The 16,997-nt window shown below is 39.6% G+C and overlaps 1 protein-coding gene across 1 annotated transcript in view; it reads left to right on the top strand.

Annotated features, from left to right (window-relative positions):
• The window catches only part of cog5 (component of oligomeric golgi complex 5), an 85,327-nt gene that overhangs the window by 38,991 nt on the left and 29,339 nt on the right, over window positions 1-16,997 (top strand). Inside the window, 4 exon segments of the mRNA XM_086146705.1 lie at window positions 12,482-12,641; window positions 13,816-13,928; window positions 14,054-14,131; window positions 16,827-16,908. Coding sequence (XP_086002831.1) covers window positions 12,482-12,641; window positions 13,816-13,928; window positions 14,054-14,131; window positions 16,827-16,908 — 433 coding nt within the window.

Here is a 16,997-nt window from a genome sequence, read left to right on the forward strand (position 1 = left end):
GTCTTCAAGAAGACCTGTATCCATGGCCACCCGTCTCACATTGTCACAGCAAAAGTCACAGCTGGGAAGTGTTAAAAGCACAGCGCACCACCACACGCTCACACATACTCGGCCTGCCGTCGCACTCACACAGCACAAGGGATTAGGGCTCCTCTGAGAACAATGACACCCTGACATACTGCTACTAGTTCCACTGGCATTGCCTTTACCTTTAGTTTTTGTGTAACACTTAGCTTTTCAACGCTTGTACAATTCATAAACTACTATGAAGGTGTGCGTACTTAAAGAATTGTCCTTATCACAAATTACATATTACATTCATCTGACTGATATCTAAAAAACCAACTGTTTTTTCAACATTGTCAACTATTGTTTCTTCATCTATGGCTCCGCCAGTTTCAAACTTGTTCAGACAAGGTTAGCAGATGTAAGGACCAAGTTTAGATTGTTGTTTGTACCCATCCATTCCACGATATTCTATTCCCTAAAGAATACTTGTCCCCTAGCCTGTTGTTGAGCAGGACACTTAACCCCTAACTCTTGTTGAAATCCAATTTTGACAAGAATTCACCTTGACCTGGATGACTTAGAACCTCCACCGACGTAACTCCTAAGTGCTACCTGAGTGCTGCCCAAGTAGCTACCCACTGCTCACAATTGATCTCTGAATGCTATGAATAATTTCTCATAAGTTATTCATAAAGAATTCAAAAGGATTCAAAATAACCCCAGATTTGTCCTGTAAACATACAGTGGGGCAAAAAGTATTTAGTCAGCCACCAAAATGGCAAGTTCTCCCACTTAAAAAGATGAAAGAGGCCTGTGATTTTCATCATAGGTACACTTCAACTATGAGAGATAGATTGCGAAAAAAAAATCCAGAAAATCACGTCCAATATTAAAAGAATTTATTTTCAAATTATGGTGGAAAATAAGTATTTGGTCAACTACAAACAAGCAAGATTTCTGGCTCTCACAGATCTGTAACTTCTTTTGTAAGAGGGGCCTTAGTCCTCCATATGTTACCTGTATTAATGGCACCTGTTTGAACTGGTTATCTGAATATAAGGCCCCTGTCTACAACCTAAAATAGTCACACTCCAAACTCCACTATGGCCCAGACCAAAGAGCTGTCAAAGGACACCAGAAACAAAAGTGTAGACCTGCACCAGACTGGAAAGACTGAATCTGCAATAGGTAAGCAACTTGGTGAGAATAAATCAACTTTGGAAGCAATTATTAGAAAATGGAAGACATACAAGACCACTGATAATCTCCCTCCATCTGGGCTCCATAAAAGAACTCATCCCGTGGGGTCAAAATGATCACAAGAACAGTGAGCAAAAATCCCAGAACCACCCAGGGGGACCTAGTGAATGACCTGCAGAGAGCTGGGAGAGCTGGTAACAATGGCTACCATCAGTAACACACTATGCCACCAGGGAGTCAAATCCTGCAGTGCCAGACATGTATAGGCCTATCTGAAGTTTGCTAGAGAGCATTTGGATGATCCAGAAGAGGATTGGGAGAATGTTCTATGGTCAGTTGAAACCAAAATAGAACTTTTTTGGTAAAAACTCAACTTGTGCTTGGAGGAGAAAGAATGCTGAGTTGTATCCAAATAACACCATACCTACTGTGAAGCATTGCGGTGGAAACCGTATGCTTTGGGGTGTTTTTCTGCAAAGGGACCAGGACGACTGATTCGTGTAAAGGAAAGAATGAATGGGGCCATGTATCGTGAGATTTTGAGTGGAAACGTCCATCTGTCAGCAAGGGTGTTGAAGATGAATCGTGGCTGGGTCTTTCGGCATGACAATGATCCCAAACACATCGCCCAGGCAACAAAGGAGTGGCTTCATAAGAAGCATTTCAAGGTCCTAGAGTGGCCCAGCCAGTCTCCAGATCTCAATTTCATAGAAAATCTTTGGAGGGAATTGAAAATCCGTGTTGCCCAGCAAAAGCCCCAAAACATCATTGCTCTAGAGGAGATCTGCATGGAGGAATGGGCCAAAATATCAGCAACAGTGTGTGAAAACCTTGTGAAGACTTTCAGAAAACATTGGACCTCTGTCATTGGCAACACAGGGTATATAAGAAAGTATTGAGATGAACTTTTTTTTCTTGACCAAATACTTATTTTCCACCATAATTTGCAAATAAATTATTTAAAAATCAGATAATGTGATTTTCTGGATTTTTTTTTCGCATTCTGTCTCTCATAGTGCAAGTGTACCTATGATGAAAATTACCGGCCGCTATCATCTTTTTAAGTGGGAGAACTTGTACAATTGGTGGCTGACTAAATACTTTTCTACCCCACTGTACTTTATTTATTACTGTAGTGTCTTCATTTTTACATGTCGAAAGTTAGCTTCAATAACCAGATTAAAATTAGTAAATTCCACTTGTTAATTCTATTCTATTGTTTCATTTCAAACATGGTTTTCTTCCAAAGGACCCCCTGATTTAGGGTGCCAGAAATCACTTTACATGGCAAAGTTGTATTCAGAGTGTTGTCCATACCGCCTTGCTAATAAATTATTTCAGTTCATATGAATATTGTCAGTGTTTGCAAGACACACTTATGCATCAATCCTGAGATTCTGTATGCACCTGTGTCCAAAAATAGTTAACTCAGCTAAATGGTCACAGACTGGAGCTGTCTGTTTAGGGATTACAGAAATGAGCCAGGGAGATATATTCTCTATGACCTGGTCTCGTCCAGTCTTTAATACAAGCCTCTGAGTTTCTGTGGATACTTTTTCTTTTCATGTAAACTCAACACCTCTACATTTACTGTTGACTTGAATTGGAAATTACTAACAGTCTGTAGGTTATGTTTTCATTTGGTGTCACAGTGCTGCCAGTAATCCCGAACACTATCTGACAGATATTTGACATGAGAAGCGTCTCAGTGGTTCACAAACCATAATCCCTCTCGTGCCTGGAATGCTTAAAGCTCCCTGTGTTTATTACTCTACTTGAACTTGCAGACGTGTAATCTTTCTTCAGACATGTAATGTCAAAGTAGTTTTTTAGAAATCAATTTTCAAGCAGCAATCTTGCTCATAAGATGTGAAATTTGATATCAAACAACTATTGGACAAAAAAAACTCTTATATTGTTCAACCAGTTTTATCAGAAAGTTTTAAAATTCAAGATTTCATACATAAGTACATATGTAATACATACAAAAACATTGAATTTATTTATATATGCAGTGAATTTACCCGGACAATCAATGAGAGGAAAAGAAATTCATAAATAGCTTTATAGTTGGTCATACGTGTCACATACTTGATTTGATAAACTGTCAAATATAACTTAAGGAAAAGTGAAATGCCTATGGTGATATGTTGAAAATGGCATTTCATTTAATGGAATTTTTCCCCCAAAATCTTCACAATTTCTGCTAAGAAAAACCACCAGGGGAATACTTCTAGGTTTCACTTGGAAATACTGAGTAACGACATGTTGTACACAAGCAACATGAGCTGAGCTCACCTCCCAGTTCTTTGCCCAGCTGCTGGCAGTCAGCACCGCTGACTTGAGCCTGGTTATGAAACGCTGGTGATGTGCGACATTTTCTGCAAGCCCTCTTAATGAACCTGGCTGGGTGGATTTTCCCCCTTTTCATCTCAAGCTGCTGAACATCACTTCAAGTGAAATCTCAGCTACCTCTCATGTTTTTAATTTCCTCTCAGGTCAGAGAAATGTTTTGTTTTAGCTTATTTTCTATCCTAAAGAAAAGGACACTTTATTTGCAAAGTGTTGCTTGACTAAAGTAGAACCAGAGTGAAAAGAGATGGGCACTGTATGTATGTATGTATGGGTGAGCTTATGTGTTTTGTGTGTCCATGTGCACGGGTGTTAGTGCGAGTGCATGTGTGTGCACATGCTGTCCAATAACACATGTGAGAAGAGGGAGCACATGTGAGATCTACTAACCCTCATCTGCCCCAGATAGCCTTATACTCCAGGGAACAGTGTCCTATTAAAAAAGTGTGTTCTTTCTTGTGTGTCTGTGTATGAAAGACAGCCTGTTCAGTGTCCACGATGACACGTTGCCAATGTTGAGGAGGCTGTCCTGGCTTCATTTCAGTTTGTGTATGTGACACAGCCGCGATCTACGTAATTTTTATTCTGACAATGGTGCCGAGGTGTTGAAATATAGATCGGCCATGGTGGTGGTACCCTACACTCTGCAATCAGAGGCAAAACAAACCTTACTGACCCTAATCCTTACTCTTACCATGTTTGGACAGCACTGAAAAAAATGTCTCTGGATTTGTTTCATGTTTATTTGCATGCCCATAAAGCACAAACTTCAGTGGAGCCCACAAAACTGGGCCTTATTTCACTTGTAAATCTTTTAGTAACCTCTAAATTGTTCTTTTTAGACAGCACACGACACAATACCTTGGCAGGAGTCAGTCATGCGATATTTCTCTGAATGTCTGTCAGACTTGCCTCTTCAAATACGCCAATGGAGTTTGAGGTAGCAATAGTAGCCTGTTTACACTTGTTTACACATTTTTACATACTTATAAACCAACAGCCATTGGTTGAAACCAATGGTTGTTAAAAAAAATAAATAAATCAAGACTTTACTTTACCCAGTGGGTTCCACCCCTAAGCTCTCTGCATCCACCTGCCTTTGTGTTACTTTTCAGCATTACTTGGACAAGAAGAAGTCTCCAAGAGATGTACTACTGCCTGCAAATCGTGTTAAGTCATTCATTAGTCATATCAATAGAGTTTGCTCATGTTGCCAATCTAAATAGTCACTTATCTGCATAGGAGATTACTACATTTATTGCCCCGACTATGAAGTCTTACAGGGGAGAGGAGACGCTGTCACTGACATAATATTTTATTTGGCTCTATCTTCTGCAGAGCAGTATGCTGTGCATTCCAGGTGGTCTCTGTCTGATCTTCTTTGAAAGTTAAGTTTTATTAGTTTGGTATTTCTCCAGCTTCATATCCAAGTCAGTTACACTGTAAAGTATATTAACAACAAGCTGTCACAAGCTGATAATGTCAAAAAATTCAAATACACCAAATTCAAAATTGCACAGTTTGATACTTTTCAGTAGTATTTCTTTGACACAACAAATGACATGGTATTTGTTTCTTGTACTATTTCAGTATGATTGTATGTCATCTTAGATTTGTTTAGGAAAACATGCCACCCAAAGAACTAGAGGTTAGAATAGCAATTGTGTAGTAACAGGTGACCTGTTATACCACTGGATCCACACACACAGGTTAATTTTCCACCTCTGCACTTGTTGATTTTATCATCTGATTCTAAATGTTCTCTCAAGGCGTATGTCCTTTTGGCTCAGCCCACGAGAGTCGTAGATACACTGTATTTTGCAGCATTATTGTGAGCATGTTCCCACCAGATCTACCACAGCATCCACACAGAGCATTTCCTTTCCAGCAGTGCAACATGAACCCCAGAGGGAGAAAAGAGAACATGAGACAGATATAGAATTGCTGCCTTTAAATCTATGCAGATGGTTTAACAATGTTTGTAACATCAATGACGATGAAAAGTTTTTTTTAACCGTCTGACAATTAGAACAATTGGTATTTATGTCAAAAGAATTGTTTAGTCCAGTATTTTGTGACATTAATTGTGACTTCAAAACCTGCTTTTATTAGTCATTACAATTTGATAGCTTGGATGGCATTATTAAATGACAATAAGGAATACCACATGATATTAAAATGGATACAACACAAAGCAGTGAAAATCACATTTCTCTAGCTTGAAAGAGCCTGCGAATAATTCACCACTGTGAACATGTACTAAATTGTAATATAAAGCAATTGCCGCCAGCCTGGCTGTTGCTCAACGTGATTTTATTTCAAATTATCAATACTACTTTCTAAAGTAAATTGTATTCCTAAATCCGATCACAGATACAACTGGCAAAAATGGATTTTACACACACACACACACACACATATATGTACATGAGTAGGTCTACTATCTATCATTCCATCGATCTGTCTCTCTGTCTCTCTGTCTGTCTGTCCGTCTGTCCATCCATCACTTTTTTCGACAATTACAGACCATTTTTCTGAAGTCTTTTTCTGATTCTGGTTCAAGCGAGTCCAGTGCACACCTTCTCTGAAAATAGTCATATCCACTTCATTTGAATATTATATTATTTCAGTTTTCCCTGGACAAGAAGATCATATATCTGATTATAACCTCCATAGTCTAAGTTGTGAAATATCACTCATAGGAGTTGCTTTGTCCCATGTCTGCATTACCCCCACCGATGACCCCAGTTTTGAATCCCAGCAGTTTTAGATTGTTTCAATAGATCACCACCAATTAAGTTCTCCGTAGTTATTTTTGGGCGAGTCTTATGAGTCTAGCTGACAGGGATGGGTGTACCGGAAAAAAATCCAAGTTGGTCAAATAAAAGAAGATTCAAAATATGGCTTGCATTCAAGAAACTTGCCTTTTTTTAAGTAAAAAAAAACATTAGTTAGGGCTATGGATTAAACACAAATTCACAGATTTACTCTTACAGAAAGATAATTTAAGTAATGATAATGACATTATTTTCATGTGGTGGCGCAGTGGTTAGCATTTCAGCCTCACAGCACAAAGGACCTGGTTCAATTGCAACGAGGGGACTTTTTCGTGTGGAGTTTGCATGTTCTCCCCATGTCTGTGTGGGTTTCCTCCGGGTTCTCTGGTTCCCTCTCACATCCCTAAAACACGTAGCAGGTTAATTGGAAAAAGTGGGGAAAATTGCCCCCGAGTGAGTGAGTGAGTGAGTGAGTGAGTGAGTAATTGAGTGAGTGAGTAATTGAGTGAGTGAGTAATTGAGTGAGTGAGTGAGTGAGTGAGTGAGTGAGTGAGTGTTGTCTGTCTCTGTATGTGGCCCTGCGGTTGACTGGTGACCAGTCTTGGGAGTACCCCGCCTCTCGCCAGATGATAGCTCGGATAAGCTCCAGCATCTCCCACGACGCTGAGTGCAGGATAAGTGGCAGAAGATGAATGGATGGATTATGTTTGTATCTAAGTAGTTTAAATTTATAATACATAAATCACATGCCTCAGTTCTTTCAGCTGATGAGAGATCTCAAGCTTGATGAGCATTTAAATTCCAACATTAAACCTTCAAACTGTGAGTATTGAATATAAAAAGGTTAACATGTTAATCGAAAAATATGACCACATTCAGAACCTTATGGCACATAGTTAGGACCTGAGCTGGGAGAACACTTCAAGATGTACCAGTACAGTGCCTGGATCTAAGGCAAGAACTAGATCTATACTTTACTCATGGTCTGAGTTTCAGAGCTAGGTGATTTATGATTCTTTGTATCGACACTTTGTTTGATTATTGAGAGGAATGTTAAGAATGTATTAAGAATCGGTCTTTAGTTGTTGTTCACAGGGTTCACGGGATTCATGTGACACCTACTCAACTAGAGTTATTTTATAATGATACCTTGTTTGGAATTACAAAGTTATTTGGTTCTGGCCAGGTTCTGGTCCACAAAAGTCCCATTTATGTGGAGTAATTGAAACACTTGGATAGACACGAAGCCTATAGATACACACACAGGGAGTTGTTTATGATGACTATTATGTAAGTGCTGCTGCCTGCGCTGTGTGGGAGTCCTCTGATTGTGCCAGCATAGACCCTGTAGCCCATGTTTTGAGTGGGAGTGCTAGTGATCCACGTACAGAATTCCTCTGGTGCATGGCTGACAGCAGAAATCGGGAACTCTTGGGAGCATGCAAATAATAGAGTGACCCACTGCTTGAGCAAACTTCACTTAAAATGAATGGCTATTTAAAGCAGAGACTGGGGTTTCAGATTGATGACTCACAACTTGGTTATGATCCCGTACATAAGTTTTATACAGGAGGTAGAGCAATCGTCTTTAGAACCAAACACTCCTGGTTCGATTCCTTGTACCTCCTAGTGTTGCTGAGCAAGACACTGAACCCCTAACTTCTCCCCTGGTGCTGGTGGACGGCAGCCTATTGCTCATGGTTCATCCATGATGGGTTAATTGCAGAGTACAAATTTCCCCTATGGGGATTAATTAACAACAACCACCATTGGTACCGATATCCTGCAGGGAACCAATGTAAAGTGGGCTGCTATAGGTCAAAGAAGGAGAGGTTTTGAGACGTGTTTGGACAGACCGAGAAGAGGAAAGGCAAGAATCTAGGACTGAGAGTAGGGACGCTGAATATTGGGACCGTGACAGGAAAAGGTTGAGAGTTGGTCAACATGATGCTGAGAAGGAAAAGTGGAACCAGGTGGAACTGAAGTAAGGCTAGAAGCTTAGGAGCAGGCTTTAAGAAACTGGAAATTTAAGGTGTGATGCTCAATGTTGTTTGTGGCTATGCCCGCAGGTGGGATGTGAGTTTGAAGAGATGGAGAAGCTCTGGAATAAGCTAGATGAAGTGCTGCAGAATATCCCCAGGGATGAGAGAGTGGTAATTGGTGCAGACTTCAATGGGCATGTTGGTGCAGGCAATACAGGGGATGAAGAAGTGATGGCCAGATCTAGTATACAGGATAGGAAAGCAGAGGGACAGATGATGGTAGATTCTGCAAAAAGAATGGAAATGGCTGTAGTGAACACTTTTTTCCAGAAAAGACAGGAACATAGGGTAACTTATAAGAGCAGAGGTAGGAGCACGCATGTAGACTACATCTTGTATAGACGAGGTAACCTGAAAGAGATCAGTGGCTGGAGAGTAGTTGTAGGTGAGAATGAGCTTAATTAACACCTCCCAGAAATAAATATGAGAAATAAAATTTCTTTAGAGCTAAATGAGTCCATATGTCATGCCAGATATACAATGACACAAAGTAAAGTAACAGAAAGGCTGTTTTTCCTCATAAAATGAGAAACATTTCGCAATTTGTGAGGTAACTAAGCTGCTGCACTAGATTAATGACAATAACTGCTATAGAATGAAAAACATGTTAACATGTAAAAGCATATCATTAGCATTGGGGTCCACCTGCCCAATGTTGTGCAGCCCCCCTGCTTAGGTAGGTGGAATGTTTCAACATAGCCAAAGTAAATCCAAATGCACTGTCAATTATTATGCACTGTCACAGCTAGCATGGATTTTTTGCAACTTTAAAAGAGATTGTCTGTTTGATCTGACTGCAGGCTCCAGCCTTCGATCCCAAAGCACATCTCTGAACCTTAATCTAGTGCACATTTACCAATTTTCTTTTTTGACCACTTTTGGTAGTAAGTGACCACTGAAGGTTGGGCTCACCTTGGATCAGCTGAAGGGTTATTCTGACCTACTCAACAGGTCATCACAGCCAGGTCATCTTTTGACTGGTTTTACACCCTTTGAAAGTTTGAGGACAAAATGGTCAACTGCTGCAAAATGTTCTCTAAGCCAGCCACAGGCAAATGCAACTTTAAGGAAACTTGGGGGCATTGTGGCTCAGAGGGCTAGAGTGGTCGTCCTTGGGACCAAGCATTCCTGGTTTCATTCCCTTGCTCCTCCTAGCCAGTCTAAGAGTTGTTGAGCAAAACACTGAGCCCCAAACTGCTCCCCTGGCACTGCTCTTCAGCTGCCCTCTGTTTATGGTTTATTCCTTTCTTTAAAACTGTATAGCCATGGAAAACAAACACTGATTATTATCCAACTCAGGTACCATTAATATAAAGTATCTGATGCCATGGCAGAAATTAATATGCAAGAAAAATAAATACGTAAAAAGAATGATATTCTCTGTGTATTAACCTGTAGAACACTGAATGTCTTTTGTCAAACTTGCAAAAGATTGTGATTAAAGTCACTACTTTGTATTTAAGAGAAGAATTCAACATCTGCTAAGAATGTGAACTAATTTTATGTTATTCAATATAGATATTACATAAAATAGATGCAATGAAGAGGTAAAAGCTACTGCAAAACACACAATATATGTCGAAATGTATTGGCTCACCCATCCAAATTATTGGAATCAGTTGTTCCAATCACTTCCATGACCACAGATGTATAAAATCAAGCACCTAGGCATGCAGATGATTTTAACGAACATTTGTGAAAGAATGGGTCACTCTCAGGAGCTCAGTGTATTCCAGTGTGGAACTGTGATAGGATGCCACCTATTCAGGAAATCCAATCGTGAGATTTCCTCACTCCTACATATTCCACAGTCAACTGTCAGCTGTATTATAAGAACATGGAAGTGTTTGGGAACGGTACGACGATGACAGGAAAAGTTAGTTGGTCGACATGATGAAGAGAAGGAAGGTGGAGATACTGTGTATCCAGGAGACCCGGTGGAAAGTTAGCAAGGCTAGAAGCAGGAAGAGCAGGCTTTAAGTTGCACTATCATGGTACTGACATGATGAGAAATGGAGTAGGAGTTATTTTGAGGGAAGAATTAATTAGTAATGTTCTGGAGGTGAGAAGGTCAGATAAACTTACAAGTCTAAAAGTGGAAATTGAAGGTGTGATGCTCAATGTTGTTTCTTGGCTATGCCCTACAGGTGGGATGTGCTTTAGTGGAGAAGTTCAAGAATGAGTTACATGAAGTGATGCAGAATATCCCCAGAAATGAGAGTGGTAATTGGTGCAGACTTCAATGGACAATTTGGTGCAGGCAATAGAGGGGATGAAGAAGTGGGCAGATTTGGTATACTGGATAGAAACGCAGGGGAACAGATGGTGGTAGATTTTGCAAAAAGGATAGAAATGGCTTTAGTGAATACTTTTTTCCTGAAAAGACAGGAACATAGGGTAACTTATAAGAGCAGAAGTAGAAGCACACAGGTAGACTACATCTTGTATAGACAAGGTAACCTAAAAGACATCAGTGACTGCAAAGTACTGGTAGGTGAGAGTATAGCCAGACAGTATAGGATAGTGGTTTGTAGGATGACTATGGTGACAAGAAAGATCAAGGGGACAAAGGGAGAGCTGAGGACACAGTTGTGGACGCTGAAAAGGGAGGAGTGTTGTATGGTTTTCAGGGAGGCGTTGAAACAGGCTCTGGGTGGTCAGGGAGAGCTTCCAGATGACTTGACAATAGCTAATGTCACTTGAGTACTTGCTGTGTAATCTGGAAGGAAAGTAGATGAGGAAACTTGGTGGTGGAATGAGGAAGTGCAGGAGTATATACAGAGAAAGCGGTTAGCAATTAAGTGGGATACTGAGAGGACTAAAGAGAACAGACAGGGGTACAGGGAGGTACTACGTAAGGTAAAGATAGAGGTAGCAAAGGCAAAAAAAAAAAAAGTGCGGGCATTAATTTTAGTTCAAAATTTGAAGATTATTGTGATCTTGAAATATTAAAATAAAATTATTTATTATTTTTCGATGCTCAAAATAAACGTCACACTCGTGGAAGCCGGTGTATCCACCAAAATGCCCTGAATTTGTCGAGACTTTCAACCCCAGGTAGGCAAAAGATGGAGGAGCACTTCTCTGTAGCACTTTGTGGATTTCATAAGCAACTCACTATAGATGTTTATACAAAGTGCAAAGCTAGGAAAAAGCAATATACACTTTATTTTGGACATCAAAAAGTAATTGCGGCTCCCAGTGTTTTCTTTTCCTTGGAATCCGGGTCCAAATGGTTCTTTAGGTGTTAAAGGTTGCCGACCCCTGGTCTAGAGCAACGGAGAGAGTGGAAAGGAGGTGAAGAGCAGGGTTGGAATGGGTTGATAAAAGTGTCGGGGTACTGTGCGATAGAAGACTATCAGCCAGAATGAAGGGAAAGATGTACAATACTGTGGTGAGACCAGCGATTTTGTGTATGGTCTAGAAACAGTTACAGTCAAGAAAAGATAGGCGGCAGAGCTAGAGGTTGCAGAGATGAAGATGTTGAGGTTATCTTTGAGAGTGACCAGAATGGATAGGATCAGGAATGAGTATCAGGAACAGCATGTCAGATGTTTTGATGGAGAAAGTTGATTCGGTCTGGCAACCCCTGAAGGGAAGAGCTGAAAGGAGAGGAAGATTTCATTATCATCGAAATTATGTTTGATTCTTTCACATATTTGGAAACTCCACAAGCCATTTGACACCAATGCGATGCTGCTAATATGTAATGATAGAATGTTTGGCGTCTACATGCATATTGGGTCCATGAAAAACTGCACAAGCAAGGTATGAATTATCAGCACCGCTGCAAAACTATGAATATATATATGTTACAAACAATAGATTTCGTTGAACTATCTCTCCTCAAGCCAAAATTGACTGAATCAAGGTTCTCGAGTAAATTATGTCCACCAAACAAATGTCATGAGGCTGTGCAATCTTTTAATCTTTTATATGAAGGCACAAAAGCTAGTGTTTAAAAGTTTGTAAAAGGTGTGTGTGTGTGTGTGTGTGTGTGTGTGTGTGTGTGTGTGTGTGTGTGTGTGTGTGTGTGTGTGTGGCGGGGGAGGTGTAATGGTTTAACTGTTTTCTCCCCACCTCTCCACCTTCCTCTGCTAGAGTCCCACCCAGGTTGGAACAGCACTACAGGTCTTCTACAACCTCAGCAGTCTGAGACAGACCATCAGCTCTATAGTAGCGGGTTACCGCAACACCATACAGGATAACATCATCGCTGCACTGGACATCAAGGGCCTCACACAGCCAGCCAACCCCAGAGGTCAGGAGGATTAAAACAAGCACAACTGGAGGCATTGATCAGTCTACCTTGTTGGATTAATCAAAAATAGAATTTTCAAACCAGAGCCATAGAAAATGCTCAATTCTGCCAGGGAGGGAGTATGTAATTTTCATGACACTGGCGCAGCAGGCACCTCATTGTTCTAATTAATGCAATGTACACTCACACCACTGATTATGCTGAGAGCTCTACCCCTGGTATTGTTAGGAACATTAAAAAAAATAAAAACTCCCTCAAGTTAAAATCTGCTTTGCTCTTTGCTACAGTTGAATGCCTATGCTTCACTGTGTGCAATTGTGTGTAGTTTGACACAATCATCTCAAAAAAAAACAACCAACAATGTTCCTCCCACTGTCCAAAAACATGAAGTAGGTTAATTAAAAACTCTTGAATTTCTCAAATGTGCAAATGAGAGTAAATTGTTGTATGTCTCAATATGTTTCCCTGTGATCAACTGATAATCGGTCCAGGCTGTACCCGAACACCCACCCAATGTCACATGACAATTGGCTCCATTAACCTCCTCGGCTTGCCCATGACCCTGAATGCAGGATAAGGAGTATGGGCTAAGAATGAATGAATTAAGGCATTAATGACATAGCTGTCAAAGATACTTTCCCCATTAACGCTTAAATATGTGCGAATTGTAGTATCATTAATGTAGTGCCATTATGCGTTAACCCTAACCCAAGAGAACCTTGCTTGTTTTGATAATGCTGCCAATAGAGCGTCTTCTCATTTACACCAGAGCTGATTTTAGGGTTGACACCAACATCTCTCAGCGTTATGGCCCATTTTAGTGGGATGTTTTTTTATCCTTAATTAATTCTTTGTAGGGAAATTTGTTCTCTGCAATTAACCCATCAATGATAAGCTATGAGCAGTAGGCTGCCATCAACCAGCGCCAGTGTCAACAACACTTAAACATGCTAGGAGGAGCTGGGAATCAAACCAGGAATGTGCAGTTCCAAAGATGATCGCTCTACCTCCGGCACCATGCCGCATCAGCAGTACTACTGGTGTCTCTCTATTTTAAGCAGCTAGCACAAAACTTCTCATCCTATTCATTCACAATTAATCTTTATTCCAGACACTTATTCCTGCCTTCCCTGAAGAGGAGTTTGTGACATCACAAAAAAAAAATTCTGTGCAGGTGCCCCTGGCAGAGCAATGCTTCCGACTCCAGGCAGCACAGCGGCTTTCCGTGCCGCTCTGTGGACAAACCTGGAGAAGCTGATGGACCAGATTTTTGCCACCTGCAGACAGGTACAAAGTTAAGCTCCTGCTGCTAGAGGGATAATTCACACATTAAAATCAGATCCACATCTGCCTTCCCTAATGAATTAACCATAAGTTATTCTGTTCCTCAGTATGTTTTTTTTTTTTTTCAGGTCCAGCATCTACAGAAGGTCCTGATGAAGAAACGAGACCCGGTCACACATGTGTGTTTCATCGATGAGATTATCAAGGTGAGATGATGCAGCTCACAATTTAGATCACGTAAACCTTTATTACTTCCACAGCAGGGAAATTTGCAGTCCCTTCATTACAAAAATTAGCAGCAGAAAACAGGATGTACATCATGTGATTGTTTCTACACAAGGATCTGCTTTCATCAGCATTGACATGAACGGAGAACATGTTTGAGGTCAATGAAGGGCTGATACTGCAGCCAATACTTTTCTAGACAGGGAGATTGTTATACGTGGCTAAATATAAAAACTGCTGCTCAGATTTCTGCAATTACCCATTTATCATCTCAAAATATATGAGCCTGTAATATGCTACTTCAATTATCAGTAAAGGCAAGTTTTGAAAGTCTACTTCAATCATATCTTTTATCAATAACTGTATTCTAAAATTGTTTGTAATTGAAGGGGCAGCAACGGTCTGCAATCCAAAGAGTTTTACTTCAACTACCACCTCAACTTAAAGCAGTAAAAAAAAAAAACACCATTTCTGCTATACACTACTATATTAGTCAAACCTCAGCTGTATTTTCTAATCTGCACAAAACTCAACTAAAACTATCAAATTAAAATAATTGTTTATAATTAGTTATATTGATGGTTATTTTATGAGTTTTGAGTCGGGCAATGGATTTTATCTGTAAATTGTGTTGTGACTGCTGAGGAGATCCTGGCTTCCAATTTTAGCCATTTCTATGGAGAAGACAGTTCATGTACTACCACAAACACTTAACTGAGTATTTAATACTGAAGACTGGAACTACAATAAAGTGATCAAGATGCACAAACATTAATAGAGAAATTAGTATGAGCAGATCAAAACCAAATTCAGTTCTGTTCTTTACTCCACCTTGTAGTTCATAAGGTCTCATAAGCCTTAATCTTTTTCTACATTCAACATGAAGGTGGCTGTTTCATTTTCATTCTTATTTCATGTCATCATTTTCATTTCATTTCATATTTCTTTTTCCAAAATATCCCACCAGTCAAAGGTTGAATTTTGATGTACTTGTGTGGGTCACCAGATGGATCCTTTATAATCAGCAAGAGAAAGCTGCATTTCGAGGTTGGATTTCAAGGGCCTTAGAAATAAGATCAGCTGTGCCACAGCTTTCATATGTTTCAGGCTATGAATTAAGTCAAACAATAACACTCGCTCCTTATTCCACTTTTATAAAAAACATTATGGATTTACAACCCTTGGCCATAAGGGTGCATTTTGGTCCCTCATGTTCGCTGTGTAGTGTTTATAAATAGATCACATTTCCTTTTCACTTTCACATAGAACCATGTGATTCTTAGTAATATTTTTTTTCTAATTTCTATGCACTGAATAGTTTGATTAGTAATTACCATTTTAAATTTTACAGTAACAATTCAAAATATAAAAAGCATGTGTTTTATTTTTCAATGTCTCTTTGTTTTTGTTTTTTTGTTTTCATTTCTTATTTTGTTATCAGGCCTTTGTGAAATTTTAAAGTTGGCTACCATTTTGAGTTAATATTTCTTTTGGTGGGAAGCTATCTCTGTTTGAAAAAAAAACACCAAAGAAGAAAGGAACCTAAACAAAGAGACATTAGAGGAGGGGTAGTGGTAAAAACATCAGGCTACCTGTCTATAAATAACAGTGATTGTATCAATAGTTAACACATCATTGTGCCATCATCAGTAACTCTCTTACCTTCACACAGACCTTTAGTTGTACGAATCAGAGCAGGGGACTGTTCCTATGGAAACAAAGCTCTCACCAATTACCCAGAGATGGAGGTGTGAGTTTGAGACTTAATGACATGCCTAAATAGAAGGCTTCTGAGCAGTGCAGCTGCACTGTCACTCTTCACTGTCTCGGACGCAAATGGTATTTGTCAAAATATGCCAGAGGCACTTTTGATGGGGTTGCCTAAGCTTCTATCTTTTTCGCTTTTTCTTACATACCTATGTACCTCAGAGATGAAGGTAAACCGAGACAACTGACAGGCAAAGTGCAACAAAGGAGTTGGAAGGTTGTTTTTTTTTGTCAAGTAACAAGTGCGTTTGCATTCCCCTCTACTTAGCTGAAACCCCCTCTCAAGACTTCCTGTTACTGTTATAGTTACATTTTTTTGCTTCAATCTGATGAGCTATTATCGGTTGACGGACACAGTTGGTGTTGTGAGACATTTTTCTGATTTCACTACAGTTTTACATGTTTCTAAACTACTGAGTAGCTTATTTTACAAGAATTTTAGGAAAACATTTTTGAACAATGGATATCATAACCAAATAAGAACCAAATGCAAATAGCTTACAAGGATATGTCATTAACTTGCGTCTGCTAAAAGTGTTAACCTGCCCTGAGGATTTAGCTACCTAAGCCAAGTTACCACAGTTCGAGCACTTACAGGCCACCTTGTTAGTTAGTGTTGTTTACATCAATCTCCTTGGTCATTTAATGTCTACTTTTATCTGAATTTTGCCAAGAAACTTTACACAAGGCTTTACATGTTATTTGAACACAAACATCTCTAAGGGAAATAGTTTGCTTGAGGGGACAAAGCAAATTTTGGAACAGAAGGTACTTTATGTAACCATCTACTGGCAATGAACAAAACAATCACTTTAAAATAATTGGTTGTAAAATTCCTGGTGACAGGAATTCTCTTTTTAAACATGATCATTTGCATCTCTCTAATACATACTTATTTCTACCTGACAGGATGGCCAGCCAGACATCTTCTACACCTTCTGGAATGATGTGACAAACACTCTTAGTCAAGAGTTTCACAGAGCAACTGAAGGTGGGATTTTCTTTTTTTTTCTTCCCCTATTTAACTTGCCAAGTGAGGAAACCAATGACATGATTGCCAAACCGCTACTATGATAGACT

This window comes from Fistularia commersonii, chromosome 5 (genome assembly GCF_037954325.1).
Source record: "Fistularia commersonii isolate RoL2024-O1a breed Wild chromosome 5, RoL_Fcom_v1.0, whole genome shotgun sequence".
NCBI lineage: Eukaryota > Metazoa > Chordata > Actinopteri > Syngnathiformes > Fistulariidae > Fistularia > Fistularia commersonii.